Raw genomic sequence first — 19,231 nt, 5'->3', positions numbered from 1 at the left:
TTGGAGCAAAAACTTAATTCTAACCCATCTATATCAGAAAAATCTACTCTTTTGAATCAGACACTTCTTTCGCTTACAGCCCTTTGTAACAGAACTACTTTTTACTTCCATTATAGAGGCATTTTTTATAGACAGAAATATGGACTCTCCATGGGTGCCCCCCTTTCTCCAATACAGGCTGATATTTTCATGGAAGACCTTGAAGAAAGGGCTATTTTGCAAAGTTCTTGTAAGCCTGAATTTTGGGTTCGTTTTAAAGATGATATTTTTTATTTATGGTAGCATGGTGACAAGTCTCTGGGTTCTTTTCTTCACTTGCTCAACTCATTGGATACAAAACTGAAATTTACTCAGGAATCAGAGATAGAGAGGGGTCTTCATTTCTTAGATGTTATGGTGCACAGAAATGATTCATCTGTCGAGTTTAGTGTCTATAGAAAACCCACACATAATGACCGTTACTTAAGTTATTCCTCTAATCATTCTCCTGCTGCGAAAAGAGGAGTTGTCACTTCTCTAGTTGATAGAGCATTGAAAGTTTGTTCAACACGTTTCTTGGATTTAGAACTCAACCACCTTAGAGATATTTTATTTTGGAATGGTTATCCAATTAGTTTAATAGATTCTGTAATTGCAAAACGCATTAAAAGATTATCAGATAGTTCCACAGAAAACACAAATCAAAGGGAAAATTCAGTTTATCTTGGTCTCCCATACATTAAAGGGATTTCAGACCAAATTTAAAAAAATTTAAGGAAAAATAACATTTACACTTATTATAGACCCAGAAAAACTATCAGGTCCCAAATTTATCAAGGTAAAGACCCTATCCCGATAGGTGAAAACTCCGGTGTCTACAGAATTCCTTGTTCGTGTGGTCTTTGGTATATCGGAAGAACTAATCAGCGACTAACGGATAGATTAACCCAGCACTCTAGTTCAATTAATAATTCACTTAAAAAGCGAAAAAAAACAGAAGCTTTTGATTCTGCCCTTGCAGAGCACATTTTTGAAAAACCAGACCATACTATTTTGTTTAATCAAGCTAGTCTTATTTCGCATGATAAAGGTATTGTCCAGCACTATAGAGAAGCTGTTGAAATTTATAAATACCAACATTTAGGTCTAGCTTTAAACAGAGATTCCGGTGATTTAAGAATAAACGAGTCATATTTCGGTTTTCTCAAAATAGAAGCCGATACGTTAGTAATCCCTGAAATAAACCTTGAACCACTTTCCCAGTCATCTAATCAAGCACGTGAACAACCCCTTAGGTCTCAAACGGTGTCTGCAAGAAATGCCTTAATTAAAATCCGAAATCAAATGACATAGTTTTCCAAGTTATTTAAGAGCAGATTCGTTTTATTTTTTTGAGTGAATGAATCTATTCCTTTTCGTTGTCAGTTATTCGCTAGTATCCATTGATGGGAGGTCATGTTTTTTTGTATTTTGTGCAAATCACGGATATTGGCGAAGAACTCACTTTCATGGTTGTTAGGTAGTTGGTTTTAATTCTTTTAACTTTTGGCTTTTATTGATACATCGTTTCGTTTCGCGCTGAAGAAGAGAGGCGTTTGTCCTCTCGAAATATTCGCTTTGTTTTTTCAGTATTTTCAATTGGCCTATAAAAACCCCATTTTTGCTTGTTTTTCTTTCTTTATGTGATGTCAGGCCAATGTGGTATAAGAAATTATCTTAATTATTCTTTAGATATAACTCTCATATAAATGAAAGCTATATATTTGGATTTTTTCAGAAACAGGAGAATTTTTCACTATGTATTTTTTTTTTTTTACTTTAAAATTTAATTCTACAAAATTCACGATGTCAAACACTTTAACCTACAGAGATGTAGCACAGCCATTGAGATATCCCGATAAAATTTACAAGATTAATTACTCTTAAAGCTACAAAGTTTTCAAGATAAGCAAATACTCATACTTAATTTTTTTATTTTGGAGCAATGGCATTCTAAACTAGCAGCAAAAAAAGGACTCTACAGCTTTCCGTTTAGTCAAAAGCCCAAGTAGGCCAGCTTGTATTAAATCAGAGTCAGCCCAAAGATATATTTACAGTTAATTAGCTCCTAAATTGGCTATGATCGTTGATCAATCCCTGGTGTGGCCAGTTATTTGGTTTGGGACGGGGTCAGTTGCGTGACTCTGTAAGCTCAGCCAAAGTCGACCTAGCTTTAAATCGGGTACCTGAAGAAATCTGGGGAAGGTAAGCAGGAAGGGTGTGCGAAAGCACAGGATGGCTTGCCCCAGCCCCCCAATGCACTTCCTGGCTGAAGGGCCTTGAAACAGAGATCAGCACCGCTGGTTACGCCTTTAAAAGTCTAGTGCCGTATCCTTTACATTTAATTACCTAAGGGTTAGATAGATCAGTATTGAGGACCTCCGTCTCTGATAGACCGGATCCTTGTTTGAATGGCGCGTCTTTTATATTCACGCCAGATTACTCAGCTATACACAGTAATTTTAACAAATCTTCTTGAAAAACAAAATACTCTCATGAAGAGCTCGAAATCCTTATTTTCGTTCTGTTATAAAATAATGAAAATAAGAGAAACGCCCTTGAGTTTCAGGTAATAACCATAATCCACTTACCACTGTCATCCACCTCAAAGTGGGATTTTCACCTAAGTAGACAGTGAGCCGGCTGAAAACCGAGGGCTGGCGCTTGTCAGCCTAAAAAGAAAAAAAAAACAATTAACAGAAGACTTTGAATAAGGCAACATAAAATATATTACGAGAAATGGCTTTCGCAACTATTGAAATCAAATCAGCACAGCTCAATTATTTATTGTCGTGAAAGTAAAAAAAAAAAAAAAAAAAACTACAATCATAAATATTACACACAATTCCCTACAACAAGGCTAAAAAGAACTGTAGATGGATAGTAAGATATTGTCTGTTCTTGGATTTGCTCTGGTCTTCTATCTGGCCCTAACAAGAGCAGAGAAGAATTCGCACTTAAGTCAGGATTTGAACATTTACCTTTTATATAGAAAGTATGTATAAGGTCCGAAACACACTTGGCGTATTTTACCGAGAATTTCTTAGAGGTGTATAGGATAGTATTGAGACGTAGACATTGGACGAAAAAAAAAAAAAAAAAAAAACGCTCAGTAAAACAAGCGTCCATAGCAACAATGCAGCCGTCCATTGTCACTACAATTAACGAACGACAAAATAAACGATCGTCTATTTTAACGCCTACGCCGAGATAGTGACTTATTGAACTAGACAAAAGCGCACACTCGACATTTTTTATCTCTGACGACTGGTGATGAGAGAGTGTGTTAACAGAAGATCATAAAAAAAACTAAATTGGAAGTCATAAATGAACTTCTTTTCCTGAGAAGGGAGAAAAAAATACTAAATAATTTGATTAAGAAATGCCCAGAAATTCAAGAAAGTTTAAAGTGTCAGGAGACTGGACCCTCACTAGCTCTTGCCTTCGACCCTAGGCAAATCAAAGCCTATTTATCATAAATGAATGTTAATCTGTGAATGTGCCCTAAACTAAATACTATTTTAATAAAATTTGAATTAATTTTGATTAAGAAAATTTCTAAGTATTGGTTTTCAATATATTTTCTAGTTTAATTGTACCCCCCCCCCCGATGCCTGCACGTGCAATAAATTCATACGGATCACGGGGGGCATATAATTTATTTTAATGTGTATGGTGGGGGGGGGGGGCAAATTTGTCGTTTTACCAATTATTTTCAATGAAAATATAAATAGGTTTTGTTCAATGAACAAATACGGAATAATTAGTTCTAAACTTTCTCCTGCTTAACAGGCAACTTCTTCGAAAAAACTTACCAGAGGAATTGCATCAATTGAAGAAGACGCTATGGTAGAATGCTGCACCCAGTGTGTACGCACTGGAGAGGCAACAGCAAAAAAAACCCTGGGTAAAAAAAACACAAACTATGCCTTGGGCCTAAGGCTGTTCTTCCTTAAATACAAGTTTCAAAGCCTTCTTTTGTCCAGCTTTGATTGAGAAGTTTAGAATGACCAGTCAGACTTATTGTTAATTGAGCTCATATGGTGTTTGATGACCAAGATCCAGTCTCTAAGAAGAGCATTCTCTATAAATAAACCTATAATTTAAATTATTTATATCAAGAACTATAGATGCAAATCCCGTTTCATAGTTAGTTTTCAGTTGTTGATTCAGACCTCTGATCCAAGCTCTACAAGCTATGGCAAGACCCCTTAATCGATTCTAAATTGCTTGGCCACATAAAATAAAAAAAGTTTATAATGGACAAGACAGAGCAATTCTTAAAGGACCCACATTGGCTAAAGAAAATTGCAGGCTTTGCAATCATTTGAGTTTTCCAAAGTCTATGCATTTGCTGTTTGTTGCAAGTTAATAGTTTTCCAAAGTCTGTGCATTTGCAATTTGTTACAAGTTAATATATCAAGTTCAGTACAAAATGAATCAATATGCAAGACAAGAAAAAAAGATCATCTAAATTGGGCAGGGATTAAACAATAAAAATCAGGGGGGGGGGGGGATCAGAACTGAAGCCTTGAAGAGGGTGAGAGAAAAGAGACACATTCACAAGTGTGTTGGTCTTGGGCAGCTAAGTGATGTGACAAGTTTGTAGTAGAAGTAATGTACAATAAAAGAGTTTATATTACAATCTAATACAATCGAAAACTTTTCAGTTGAGGGTTTAGTGGGCCTGAAAGTCACCTTTTAAAGCAATTCACACATCTCACCCACTCAACTAGAAAATATACTTACAGTATAGTTTGCAAGTTCATCCAAGGGAATAGGAGACTTCTTCGCAATGGGAACAGATGGCCTTTGTTTATCCATTTCAAGCTTTGTTTGATCACCTTTTGACTTATTTTTCTTCCCTTTCCTTGGTTTCAATAATTCTGTGAAAAAGTCTTCATCCAGGACTGTTTCAATTGCTACAGTTGAATATCCCACTACAAAAAACAAAACAAAAATTCCTATTTTAAAATTACAGAGCAACAAAATAAAATAACATCTGTTTTCAAACTAAAAACTGTATCAGCTTTTTAATTCTAGAGAATCCGAATTCTACAATGGATAACACCAAATTTCACCACAATAATGAAAACTTCATTCAACTTTAAATAGACATTTGTATCCAGAACAATAAGTGATCATATTCTAAGGGCTATCCCAACTAAAAGCCAAATATTTGATACAGAAGTCAGGGGAGATTACTTACACTTGTAATTTACAATGAACAAAAAAAAAATGCAATGAAAGTCCCAAGAACTGGTGTAAAGTTTCATAATAACTAGGCTAGCTAATTAATAACAATCAGCTCAGCTAAGGGTTCCAAAAGAGTGTCCATTGAGGGCTAGCCTGGACACAAGCAACAGTACCCATCTAGTAGCAAGACTAAACAGCAGTACCCATCTCAAAGTTCAAATGTGTAATCTCTGCAAACGTTGTGGGACAGAGGGGAATATAGGCACCAGTTAAACATCCTAAAACAATGGGATGTGTAGAGAGATGCAAAGAATATGCTTTTACAGTCTGCAGAACAAAATCACAACAGATGTTACTTTCCCCATGAGCACTCCATGACCAAATGCTCCATTTTATTTGAGGTTTCTAACAAATGCCTGCATATTAAATAATTCTAAGTTGAGTTGAACATGATAAAAATATTTCATATAAATCTGAAGGATGGGCTGAGATGAAGAATAGGTAACAAAACTAGTGTTGGATTTAGATAAGAATACTGAGTAATATTTAGACTCAAAAGGGAAATATAATTTCTCAGTTATCAGCAATTATGTCATCACAAACTGTTCCTCTAAAACTGGAGATGGGAAAAGTTAGACATCAGTATCTTGAGGGATGGTGGGAAGTGGTTGAAAAAGTAGGAAAAACAAAATACAAACTAAAAAATAGTTGCCAAAGCAATCTTGTCTTAGCTCATCATATAAGCTTGAAGAAAGAAGGCCTATAAAATCCTTAGGCATTTGAGGCTTCTTTGGATCAAAGTCTAAATAAAACTGAGCTCATTGAGAAGCGGAAAATAAGAATATACACACATACTCCAGAGGAGAAAATAGTGAAAATATTAGAAAGAATGCTGAATCATTTGTATCAAAAATTACTGACACACAGCACTACAGGTTTCAAACCTGCTAAACCCTGTCTTACAAATATTTAAAAAAAAAATTCAACCAAAAATTTACACTTGGAATAATTAAATTATAGCTTCTTATGCTGTGCAACATATATCTCTAAAATCAGCATAAATAAACTGATGTTTTCAGAACTTTTACCACATAACTTAAATTCTCTTGAAAACTCAACTGAAACAAAGAAATGTAATTTTAGTAACAAAAAAGTCACTAAGCAGCCTACAAAAATAAAAAAGACTGGTTTGCAAGGAAGCATATTGGTCACACCAGTCATGGTGGCAATAGCAGTATACATTTTTAAACTGTTGAAATACAGTTTAGTAATGCTTAAAATCAAGAACTGATAAGCAATAGCATCACAAAAGTTAACAGCACCTTTTAATCCTTTGAATTTGAATTTTTCTTTAATGTTTTTAATCTGTTTTTTTTTTTTCCAAGCCATATTTTATTGGTTTGTTTTTCTTTGTGTGTGTGTGTGTGTGTGTGTGCTGCTTGTCCCAAAAGAGCAAATTTGTGGCATCTGGGCTTGTAAAAGAAATTTTCAGAAGTAGAACTTTTCTTATAACCTATGCACTGGTATATATTTTCTGAATTTTATTAAACTATGAGTTAACCTATGTTTATTTATAGTCAAAAACATGTTCTTTATAGTCTAGTATGATGCCTTAAAGTAACAGGAACATAATTTGGGTTAACAGTTTTGATTATGCTCTCTTCTGAACTAAACACTATAATTATCAAATTCTTACTTCTTTACATTAAAAGATATATACTTATTAGAATGCTGGAGTTGTTTCAGTTTATATATATATATATATATATATATATATATATATATATATATATATATATATATATATATATATATATACTATCTTTATAAGCAAGAGTGTACCCAGAGGGGGAGGGGGGGGGGGTTAGTGGGGTTTGAACCCATCCCAAAATGTTTTTCGATTCATAAAAAAGTAACAAAATTGATATAAACGAATTTTGTACACATTTTCTGAGGTTTTTTCGTGTAACGCCCCCCCCCCCCAAAAAAATTTTTTTTTGAATAAAACCCCATCCAAAAAAAAATCCTGGGTATGGCCTTGTTTATAAGTGAGCAATAATTGTGTATGTATTTATATTTTTCTCAAAAACGACTCCATTTTTTTTGGGGGGGGGGGGGGTAAATTGGCATCGTGGGATTTTCAGGATTAAAAAAAAATGATCTATATAGGTCAGAAGTTTGAAGAAATTTTTTAACAGCCTTAATTTGGAAAACAATATTTATGTGAGTGATGTCATTTTTATGTACACCAGTATTGCAAAGACATCATGTACTAACATAATTTTGAATTGAACTTAAGAGTATCTTTATTTGTTTTCTTAATAAATGCTATTTTATCTTAGTTCTCAGTTCTGAATCCCTAAAGCTATTTTGTAAACTGCAAAAATATTTATGATGGTTCATCAAAAATGCCAATTTTTTAATTGAAACTAGAGAAACACCTGAAAATTTTAAAATAATTTTTATTTTCTATTTAGTTAAATCCACTTATAGCATAAAAAGAGAGATACAACAGAATAAACACCAGCAAGCTTTCAGTTTTCAACGCAACCAGTTATGTAATGTGTGTAGACAGACCCCAAAAACGAAAATTGGCTATTGTTACAAATGATGATTCTATGGAACCACCAGAACTATTGAACTTGATAAGACCAAGAGAAAGGCCTGAACAAATTAAATTCAAAATGAGTGAAAATCAAAAACCTGGACCATCAAATAAGACAAGACCAATGCATGAAACTATAGCCAAGGACATTGACAATTTTTCTGAATTAATCAACATCCAAAATGAAGAAGAAAAACAAATGTGGTTAGAAGGTATGCAACAGTGAGTATCAAAATATGTCCAAAATGAAAAGCAAAAAAAGGTCTAGACACTTGTGGCTAGAAGACAAGCAACACTGAGAATCTGAGCAAGTTCTATGGAAAAATATGTGGGTAGATCCTGAACAGGGAGCATTTGCAAAGTACATCCCTGAACTGGGAATTGGAAATCTTCCTAAAAATGAACTTAATGAAACTGAATTACTGCAAGACATAATTTCCAGTGGCAATGCAATTGAGGAAGAATTTGGAAAATGTTTTTCTAAACAAAGTTTCAATTTAATGAAGGATCAAGTTATTTTAGCTTCAATCAACAAAGAAGCTGGGAAAATCAATGCAAAAATTGTCAATCACCTCCCAGGAAAATACAAATTATAAAAAAGTTATGATTCTGTAAAAGATAAAGAAAAAGGAGGAATTGAATTTATTCAAGAATTCCTCAATTCAATTTGAAACAACAGATTTACCACAGCATGACTTAAAAATAAAGAAAATACAATAGTTATGCTTTTGCATAACTCAGATATTGCAGAAGGGATGTTTAATGGGACCTGCCTTATTTTTACTGAATTATGTAACAAAATAATTAAAGTGAATATAATTGAATATAATATTCATATATAGTGAATATAACTTGGGAAAAATTTAGGAAAAGTTCACATATCTTGACTTACAGTGGATTCTAGTAAATGTCAACTTGGATGTAATGTTCAATGGCATCAGTTTCCACTTCAAGCCACATTTGTCATGACTATACATAAGTCACAAGGGGAAACTTTTGGATTTGTTGGCATTGACCTTAGTTCTCCTGTTTTTAATCACAGTGTGTTATATGTGGCATTTTCTCATGTTAAAAGACAATGCAGCTTAAAAGTTCTGCTACCCCCTGAAAATGAACAACAAACACATAATGAAGTGTGGAAGGAAGCCCTGACAACTGCCAACAAAATGTCTTATTGTTAAAGTTATATTTCTTTTTTTACTAGTTTTATATATTACTATAATGGACATTTCATGTCACAACAACAATCTAAATAGGTCTGGACTTTATGAACAAATTTGTGTTTTTCCCAGGGTGGCTGTAACAAACCTTTGGTGATGTCATGACATCAAGAAAAGGCTTAAATCGTCTGCAGTTAGAAGACAGGTAACAATGAGAATCCATATATAGAAGCCTGCAGTGTGTCAAGTGCTGGGGCCTGGCAGAAGTAAGTTCAAAAACGGGTGTAAACATAAGACCATTCCACTACACAAGGAGACATGTTAAGAAAACAACTTTTACTTCATAATAGATCATTGATCATTTTCTTTAGATTTTTTGTTATTGTTGTTGTTGTTTTGTTTACAATAAGGATGTTTTTATTTATTATTTTTGAAGTGTATTGTGTATTAACCATGGCCCAGTAGGGCTTTTAGTGTTAATAAATCATATCATGTTATATCATATGCAAAATAATCCTAGTTAGCATATTTTCTAGTGGGAGAATCTTTATCTTCACTTCTTTCGCTGTATTTCCAATTTCTTTGATATTTATGTCTGTTCTCCAAGTCTTGAAAATTGTTTATAAAACAAACACCTATGAGGCATCTAGCAAATCTAACCTAACTTAACCTAATTTATCAATATTTGCCTATTAACATATTTTTGGTAGATGGCAGTGATGGTGTTTAACTTTAATACATAGACTATTTGAAAATGGATAGCCTAAATGTTGTCAAATCTATGTTTATTTTTCAGAATTTCGTTAAAAAAAATTTTACAGCAGTGAAAGAAGCAATGATAAAGGTTCTCCTTCTGCAAAATATGTCAACTAGGATTATTTTCCATATTATAAGATAAGAAAAGTTTTCTTAACATGTCTCCTTATGAGGTGGAATGGTCATATGTTTACACCCAAAAATGATACAAACCAATGAAATTAGCAAAATTTTTTATATAGCCTAGGGCTAAATACACACAATAGTTTGGAGGGGGCTAGGATGCAAGTAAATGGGAAACAACTATAATCTAATTATTAAAAAATTATGCTAGTGAAGATAAAACAAAAAGGCAACAGCATAAAATTCTAAAAAACTATGGTAAAATTCTACTTCAGCTACTTTTGGCTAGCTTTGAAAAGGGTTAGGGTTAGGAAAATGAAACTTCCATGGATGGATCTACAGGCTAAAGTATGTCCTGGGAAGGTATTTTGAAGTACCTACCTTCACTCCTCCCTCTAGAGGGTCCTGAAATTTGCCTACATGACAGGTCTATATCTATTGAAATTTTGACAAAACAACATTTTACTTAAGTTTTTAGTTATCAGTTTCTTTTTCTCTGGCTTTAGTTCTGAAAATACAAATTCTGTTACTTGAGTAGAATTTTAAGCCATATCCATGTTTTTTTTTCAAAATTTAGGAAATGTATTTGCATATCTTTAGAACCTTATAAATTGGGATTGGACAAAATTGTGAAGTTGAAAACAATTTTTTTGTGCTTCATTTAAGCAGAAGATCTATTTTGCAAGGTTTTACTTTTATAACACATGGATTTTTAAAGGTAATCAAAGGTCAAGACTGTCTTGAGGGAGAAGGAGTGGAAGTAGGTAGCCTACTTGAAAATACCTTCCCAGGAAATACTTAAGCCTGTAGGCCCATTCCTGAAAGTTTCATTTTCCTAACCTAACCCCTTTCTAAGATAGCCAAAAGTAGCTAAAGTAGGATTTTACTGCAATTATTATATTTGTAAAAAGCATAAAAAAGGCATCGAGTGGTATGTTCACTTTATTCCTAAGTCAATAATATGAACTGCCAAAAATTTACCACTAAGTGTAGTTGGATATTATTTTTACATTCTAAAGAATAGGCCTATGATTTTTTTTAAGAATATCCATTGGGCACCTTCCCATGCATGTGCATAGGAAGAGTCATGAGAAGTGTACAAGACTGATCTGACCCAAAAATCTTTAACATCTAAGACAGGAATTTTCTATACTGTATAATCTTTATGCTGGGATCCAATATAGAATAAGCCTAGCCTATAATTCATTGACATTTCCTAAATCTAATGAATTTAACATTGTTTTATTACAGTTGAGACCACAAAACATCACTGTTGTCATTTGAGCTGCATATTCTATTTCTAGAAGTTTATTTTGCTTAGATTCACATTTATTGTTACTCTGAAACTGAAAATATAATTCCTGTTATTTGAGTAGAATTTTAGCCATATCAGTATTTTTTTTTTTTATTTATTTAGGAAATGTATTAGCATATCTTTAAAACCTTATAAATTGGTATTGAGCAAAGTTGTGAAGCTGAAAAAATTTTTGTTGTTCTTCATTTAAGCAGAAGATCTATTTTTCAAAGTTTCCCTTTTATAACACACAAATTATTAAAGGTCATCAAAGGTCAGGGCCCTTGGTAAATATTTTACCAAATCATATTATTGACTTACAAATAAAGTGAATATACCACTCAATGTCTTTTTTATGCTCTTTCCAAATATAATAATCATTTTTGTTGTAAATGAGTTTTACCCCCCACCCCTATATATACCAATTCAGGGTATATATTTGCACATTTGGGGGGGGGGGGTCTTGGAAAATTTTATTTGTGATCTAAATTGTAAGTAAGTTTAAACTTTACCCTCATTCCCCTAATGTGCAATTATATACCCATGAGTGGTATATAGGGGTGGGGATGCAATATATTTTTGAAAAAAATGATTATTATATTTGGAAAGAGCGTAAAAAAGGCGTCGAATGGTATATTCAGTTTATTCCTAAGGCAATAATATGATTTGGTAAAAATTTAACAGGCCCTCTAATAGGAGAAGGAGTAGAGGTAAATACTTCAAAATACCTTCCCAGGACATACTTTGGTAAATATTTACCATATCATATTATTGAGTTTCAAATTAAGTGAATATATCACTCAATACCTTTTTTATGCTCTTGACAAATATAATAATCCTTTTTGTCAGAAATGAATTTCACCCCCACCCCTATTTATATAATTCAGGGTATATATTGGCACAGTAGGGGGGTGGGGGTAAATTTTATTTTGGATATAAATGAGAGGTAAGTTTAAACTCCCCCCCCCCCTTAATGTGAATATATACCCGGAATTGGTATATATAGGGGTAGGGGCTAAAATTCATTTCCAACAAAAATGATTATTATATTTGTCAAGAGCATCAAACAGTTTGTGGTAATGAACTGTAAGTAAGGAGCGACCCAGCTCAATGGTAACCAAAACTCTAAAAAACGGAATTTTGATACCAATAGGTACATCAAAAGAATCAGATTTTAATTCTGATTTCAAATATATAAGTTTCATCAAGTTTAATTTTACCCATCAAAAGTTACATACCTGAGAAAATTTGGCTGATTTTCGAAAAAAGGGGGAAAGACCCCCTAAAAGCTATAGAACCTTAATGAAAATCACACCATCATATTCAGCATATCAGAGAACTCTACTGTAGAGGTTTCAAGCTCCTATCTACAAAAATGTGGAATTTTCCAATTTTTGCTAGAAGAAAGATCACAGATGCGTGTTTATTTGTTTTTTCATTTTTTTTTTCCCAGGGGTGATCATATCAACCCACTGGTCCTAGAATATCATGGGAGGGTTCACTGGAACGGAAATTAAAAGTTCTAGTGCCCTTTTTAAGTGACCAAAAAAATTGAGGGCAACCATATGACCATATGATGGTGTGATTTTCATTCAGGTTCTATAACTTTTAGGGGGTCTTTCCCCCTTTTTCAAAAATCAGCCAAATTTCCTTGCTCATTTTTTTCCCCAAGTCATCTGATCAAAATTTTGAGATAGCTATTTTGTTCAGCATGGTCGAAAATATTATAACTATGTCTTTTAGGATGACTTAATCCCTCAAAGCCCCCAGGAGGAGGGCTGAAAGTTATGAACTTTACCCAATGTTAACATATAGTATTGGTTATTGGGACCCGGCTCAATGGTAGCCAAAACTCTAGAAAACGGTATTTTGATACAAATAGATACATCAAAAGAATCGAATTTTAATGCTGATTTCAAATTTATAAGTTTCATCAAGTTTAATTCTACCCATCAAAAGTTATGTGCCTGAGAAAATTTGGTTGATTTTTGAAAAAGGGGGAAAGACCCCCTAAAAGTTATAGAACCTGAATGAAAATCACACCATCATATTCCACATATCAGAGAACCATACTGTAGAGGTTTCAAGCTCCTATCTACAAAAATGTGGAATTTTGTATTTTTTTTTCCAGAAGATAGATCACGGGTCTGTGTTTATTTCTTTTCCCCAGGGGTGATTGTATCAACCCAGTGGTTCTAGAATATCATGGGAGGGCTCATTGGAGTAGAAACTAAAAGTTCTAGCGCCCTTTTTAAGTGACCAAAAAAAATGGAGGGCCACTAGGCCCCCTCCCATGCTAATTGTTTACCCAAAGTCACCTGATCAAAATTTTGAGATAGCCATTTTGTTCAGCATGTTCAAAAATATTATAAGTATGTCTTTTAGGATGACTTAATCCCCGGAAGTTCCTGGGAGGAGGGCTGAAAGTTATGAACTTTACCCAATGTTAACATATAGTATTAGTTATTGGGAAGTATACAGTACAGACGTTTTCAGGGGAGATTTTTCCTGGTAGTGGGGGGGGGGGGGTCAGGCAGGGATGTACACAGGGGGGGCCTCTGGGCCAGGGCCCCCCCAAAATCTCACGATTTTTTCATTTTCCCATAATTTTCTGATTTTTCTCACAGAATAATGGGTTTGAAGGATTTGCCCCCCCCCCAAACAAATTCCTGTGTATGTGCCTGGGATCAGGGGTTATGTAGGAGGATCTTTCCATGAAGGAAGTTTTCAAGGGGGAAGAGACCTTGCTATGAAGGGGACGCCAGACTTCCCAGCATTATTTAAAAAAAGATCAGAAATTAAATATAAAAAAACAAGTTTTTCAACTGCAACAGCAGCAACATCAAAACTTTAAATGAACAGAAAATATTACATATATGATTGGGTTCACCCCCTAGTCAATACCTCACTCTTTAAGCCAGAGATTTTTTAGTACTTTCATAAGAGATATTTATTCTAATTAACGGCCTTTGTGATTAAGCAGTCATTTTTAAAGAATTGGAACAAAATTTGAACTTTTGCTTAAAGAGCAAGGTATTGACTAGGGGGTGAACCCCCCAAATATATGTATTAAAAATATATGAATATAGAAGTTCCTTATGTTAGTTAATTTGTATGTTATTTATATTTATTACTAATAAAAACGTTTGTAAATAAAATGAAACAAGTTTCAAGAAAGCCATTTAACCAAATAAAAGCAAATTAATATGAAAATTTTGTTTCAATTATTCATGTACTGTGAGCCAAGATCAAAACCTGCATCTATTCAAAAACATTTGAAAATTAAATAAAAAAAACAAGTTATTTTAACTGAAAGTAAGGAGCGATATTAAAACTTAAAAAGAACAGAAATTATTTGGTATATGAAAGGGGCTGTCCCCTCCTAAAAAACTTTAGCGTAAATGCCTTGCTCTTTACTCTAAAGTTTGACTTTCTCACAACTCTATTTTTTTAAACAATAAAAAACTTTAGCGTAAAGAGAGGTGTTGAGGAGGGGAAAGCCCCTTTCATATATGGAATAATTTCTGTTTGTTTTAAGTTTTAATGTTGCTCCTTACTTTCAGTTAAAAATACCTGTTTTTTTATTTAGCCTAATAAAGAAACAAATTGAGTGGTATATTCACTTTATTTGTAACTAAATAATATGATTTGGTAAAAATTTGCCAATTTTATTTCTGATATAAATGAGAGGTAAGTTTAAACTTTCCCTCATCCCCCTAATGTGCAAATATATACCCAGAATTGGTCATATAGGGGTGGAGGCTAAAATTCATTTCAGACAAAAATGATTATTATATTCATAAAGAGCATAAAAAAAGGCGGTAAAATTCTACTTTAGCTACTTTTGGCTATCTTGGGAAGGGGTTAGGTTAGGAAAATGAGACTTTCAGGGATGGGTCTACAGGCTAAAGTATGTCCCGGGAAGGTATTTTGTAGTACCTACCTCCACTCCTTCTCCCTCTAGAGGGTCATGAAATTTGCCTACATGACAGGTCTATACCCATTGAAATTTTTACAAAACAACATTTTACCTTAATTTTCAGTTATCAGTTACTTTTTCTCTGGCTTTAGCTCTGAAAATGCAATTTCAGTTAATTGAGCAGAATTTTAAGACATATAAATAGTTTATTTCCAAAATTTAGGAAATGTATTTGCATATTTTTAAAACCTTATAAATTGGGATTGAGCTAAGTTGTGAAGCTGAAAACAATTTTGTTGTACTTCATTTAAGCAGAAGATCTATTTTGCATGGTTTCACTGCTATAACTCACATATTTTTAAAGGTCATCAAAGGTCAGGACCCTATAGAGGGAGAAGGAGTGGAGGTGGGTATTTCAAATACCTTCCTGGGACATATTTTAGCCTGTAGACCCATCCCTGAAAGTTTTATTTTCTTAACCTAACCCCTTTCCAAGATAGTCAAAAGTAGCTAAAGTAGAATTTTACCAAGTATAATTTTACCAAAACTATTTTTAAAATCATGGAGGGGGGGGGGCAATGGGGTGTACTGTCAGATTAACAGCTATTGTACCCTACTGAAAAGTAGCATCAGATAAGGAATCTAGGCTAATGGTACTACTTTTGTTTCATTAAGAAGTTCTTAATAATTGTTACCCCACAAATGTTATAATACCAATAAATTGTCATGATCAAAGAACTTGGACCAAAATTTGGAAAGAATCCACTAACATAACCTGGTCCAACATCAGACAGTAGGCCTACCCAAGACACTAAACTTGTATAGAACAATATATTACGCTTTAAAGCTCTGATCAAAACTTCTTTCAGCGTAGTAAAAGGAGATACTTTGGCAGGAATGGCAAGATCATAAAAACCTCTTCCAACGTCCATCTTTTATATTTTTAAATCAGACTCGCGTTAGTCATGATTGCGACTCTCTCACTTGAAAAAAGAATCAATAGACATCTAGATAAAAAAAACGCAAAGTACTACGTATACTACTAACAACTCACTGCAGCACTGAGCCACCTGAGGCCAACGCAGGCAAGCTCAATTTTTCTCCATCTCAATCCGTTCAAAGCCTTCCTTTTTAAACCCTCCCAGAAGATTTTCATTACCCTTGAGTCTTTCCTTTTGACATTTTCCCATCCCATTCAGGGCGATTTTCTTTTTGTTTGGCCCTAAACGGTTAGCCGACAAGGACGATCTTTGGTAATCTGTCATCCGCAGAACGTATCCTAGCCATCTCAAATTTTCTCTCATTACAGCCCTAGAAAGTAGGACTGAACCACAGTTGCGTGCAAATTACTGTGTGAGATCCGGTCAGTAAATCACGTACCCAAAACAATCCGTAGGCAATTTCTTTAGAGAACATCAAGCAAATCCTCCTCTGTCTTTCGGAGCGCCCACTCTTTACTGTCATTACTGTATCCTCCAACATTCTAATCCTGGTTCGCAGACTTATATCTGCATTGCTCCATACTTTTCCAATTGTGAAAAAACACCCTGGGTCTTATTTCTTCTACTTTTAACATCTTCACTGCACTCATTGTCTTTACGAATAATACTATCTAGATAAGTGAAGCTGTTCGCTCGATCGATCTTCTCGTTACCCAACATCATCTTTTCACCTTCATTTGTTTCTAGACTTAATGACTTCGTCTGCTTAATATTAATTTTTTGAACCTATTCTTGCCCCTTCAACTCTCAACACCTCTAAAAATTTATTCATTTTGCAAACTTTTTCATCTAAGACACTTTAAATCGTCACCATCACCATAATCTAAGTCCAGGGAAGTTTTACTTCCTCCATTGGTTCTTTGTCCTTCCAATGCCTTTGCTGTGTTCCTTAGGAGAACGTCCATCAAAATAATCAATGTAACAGGGGACAAGAAGCAACCCTACTTAACTTCTGATTGAATACGAAGCCAGCTAGCACCTTAACCGAAGCAATGTTTTTCTTATACATAACGATAATTGCTTTAATGTATTTATGCGGTATACCATACAAGGATAGGACCTTCGCGAAAGCTCTTCTACCAGCTGAATCAAACGCTTGCTCATAATTTGTAAAACTGAAAGCTAAAAGTTAGATGACTCAGACACTTCTCAATTGTTAATAAAGGGTGAAAATTTGGCTCCAATTCTTAAAACCACATTTTCTTCCCTTTGAACTTTATCTGCAGCGTCTCTAAGTATAAATAGTATCATCACACTAAGGAACTTGCTTTCTAAAGAAACCAAGCTAATGCTTTAATAATTGGCAATCTCATTCTCATCATCCCCTTTTATTAAAGAGGGGTTTAATTAAAGTCTTTCTAAAATTGGTAAGTGTTTGCCGTGCTGTTTAAAAATATCATATTCATAATCTTCCGTAATTTATCTCTTCCTTCATAACACCACATTTAAAACATTTACCACACAGATAGCACCTGCGGCTTTACTATTTTTTAATCCTTTTTAATGGTTTTATGTTTAATAGAGAGGAGAAGGAACTTTTGCAAGAATTATCTGAGTAATAGATCATATGAAAACAAAGAGAATGAAAAGAAAGCGGAGAAAGAATTAAAATATGAAATAAGGAGGTTTGAAGTTGAGGCCATGGATAAAATTGCCGAGGATCTGGAAGATGCAGCTAGACGGCACAATATTAAAATATTGTACTGACATGTTAAAAAATTGAGAGAAAGTTGTCAAGCCAGACTTGCCCCAGTCAGAGGCAACGCTATAGCGTTGCCTATAGTAAAGGCCATACGGCTCCAATGTTTTATTATTATTATTTATTTATTTTTTTCCAGAGGCACTTAATATGGAAGGAGTCGTCTTAGAAACTTCAAAGGGGGCTCATTTGGAATGGAGATCGAGAGTTCTAGTGCCCTTTTAAAGGGTCAAAAGTGATTGGAGGGCAACTAGCCCCCCCCGTCGCCCATCATTCCCCCAAACTGATCCAACCAAAATTTTGAGATAGCCATTTTGTTCAGCGTATTTGATATCGAAATAGAAAATTTGTTTTGAGAAGGAAACTCCCCCAGAGCCCTCAGGGCACGGGTTGTAAGTTATGCCCTGAGGGCATATAAGATTTTAATAGAAAGCGTTGTCATAGAAAATTCAAAAAGGACTCATTTGATTGGAAATTCAAGGGGCTAGTGCCCTTTTCAATAGTCGAAAGTGATTGGAGGGCAACTAGCCCCCCCACGTCCATCATACCCCCAAACACATCCAATCAAATTTTGAGATAGCCATTTTGTTCAGCGTAGTTGATTTCCAAATATAAAATATGCTTTTGAGGAGGACACACCTCCACAGCCCTCAGGGCAAGGGATATAAGTTATGCCCTGGGGAGCATATAAGGTTTTTATAGAAGGTGTTGTCGTTGTAACTTCAAAAAAGGCTCATTCGATTGGAAATTCAAAGGGCTAGTAGTAGAGAGGACCCTAGTACTCGTGACGGGACTCCTTATATGGGCATTGAGTCCCTAGGAAGAACACCTGTGATGCCAGTCCCAATCCCACACCAAATCAATCAATCTTGACATCATATGTCAGAATTGTTTCCGGGGAAGTTTATTAATGTCTTTGATGTATTTCCAAAGAGAATTGTTTCCGAGCGAATGTTTATTAATGTCTTTGGAGTTCTACCAAGAGAATCGTTTCTGGGCGAATGTTTTGATCTTAGCGATGAAGTGATTAACGCGGAAAAGGGTTTCTTAGTAATTTCAAACGTGAAAGCGCAGGGATGCCAAAAACAAAAGGAACTCGCTGAAATTACGATTAGAGATTATTTGGGCGAAACCGTTTTAGACATTTTAGGGAATTATTTCGACGAAACAGTTAGAGACATTTTAAAAGATGATTTTAGAAGATGTTTTAGAAGAGAATTTGAGGGTGAAACTCTGTGGTCGTTATAATACACAAGTTGTATTTGAATAGTGTTGTGAGGTCCTCTACACCAACCCCACAGGGCCCTCATACCCCACCCCAACCCCGAAGGAAGCCCCCGGTCCCCAAAGGTCCCCCGGGCTCCCAAAGGACCCCCGGCGTCCCAAAGGCCCCTGAGCCCCCATTTTTAATACTTTTTTAAGGCTTTATTATATCTTTTCAGAACAGGTTATTTTCTTAA

The 19,231-nt window shown here is 34.5% G+C and overlaps 1 protein-coding gene across 1 annotated transcript in view; it reads right to left on the bottom strand.

Moving 5' to 3' along the window:
* The window catches only part of Rpp30 (ribonuclease P protein subunit Rpp30), a 49,542-nt gene extending 33,513 nt beyond the window's left edge, over positions 1–16,029 (bottom strand). Inside the window, exons 1-3 of the mRNA XM_089100245.1 lie at positions 15,910–16,029; positions 4,768–4,958; positions 2,610–2,690 (exon numbers count right to left, since the gene is read on the bottom strand). Coding sequence (XP_088956371.1) covers positions 2,610–2,690; positions 4,768–4,958; positions 15,910–16,003 — 366 coding nt within the window. The 5' untranslated portion in view covers positions 16,004–16,029. The remainder of the gene's footprint in view (positions 1–2,609; positions 2,691–4,767; positions 4,959–15,909) is intronic.
* Between the last annotated feature and the right edge of the window lie 3,202 nt (positions 16,030–19,231).

This window comes from Artemia sp. Qi Xiang Cuo, chromosome 14 (assembly GCF_049724085.1).
Source record: "Artemia sp. Qi Xiang Cuo chromosome 14, ASM4972408v1, whole genome shotgun sequence".
NCBI lineage: Eukaryota > Metazoa > Arthropoda > Branchiopoda > Anostraca > Artemiidae > Artemia > Artemia sp. Qi Xiang Cuo.
The sequence above is the reverse complement of the archived record's forward strand: the minus strand, read 5'-3'. Positions and strand labels throughout refer to the sequence as shown.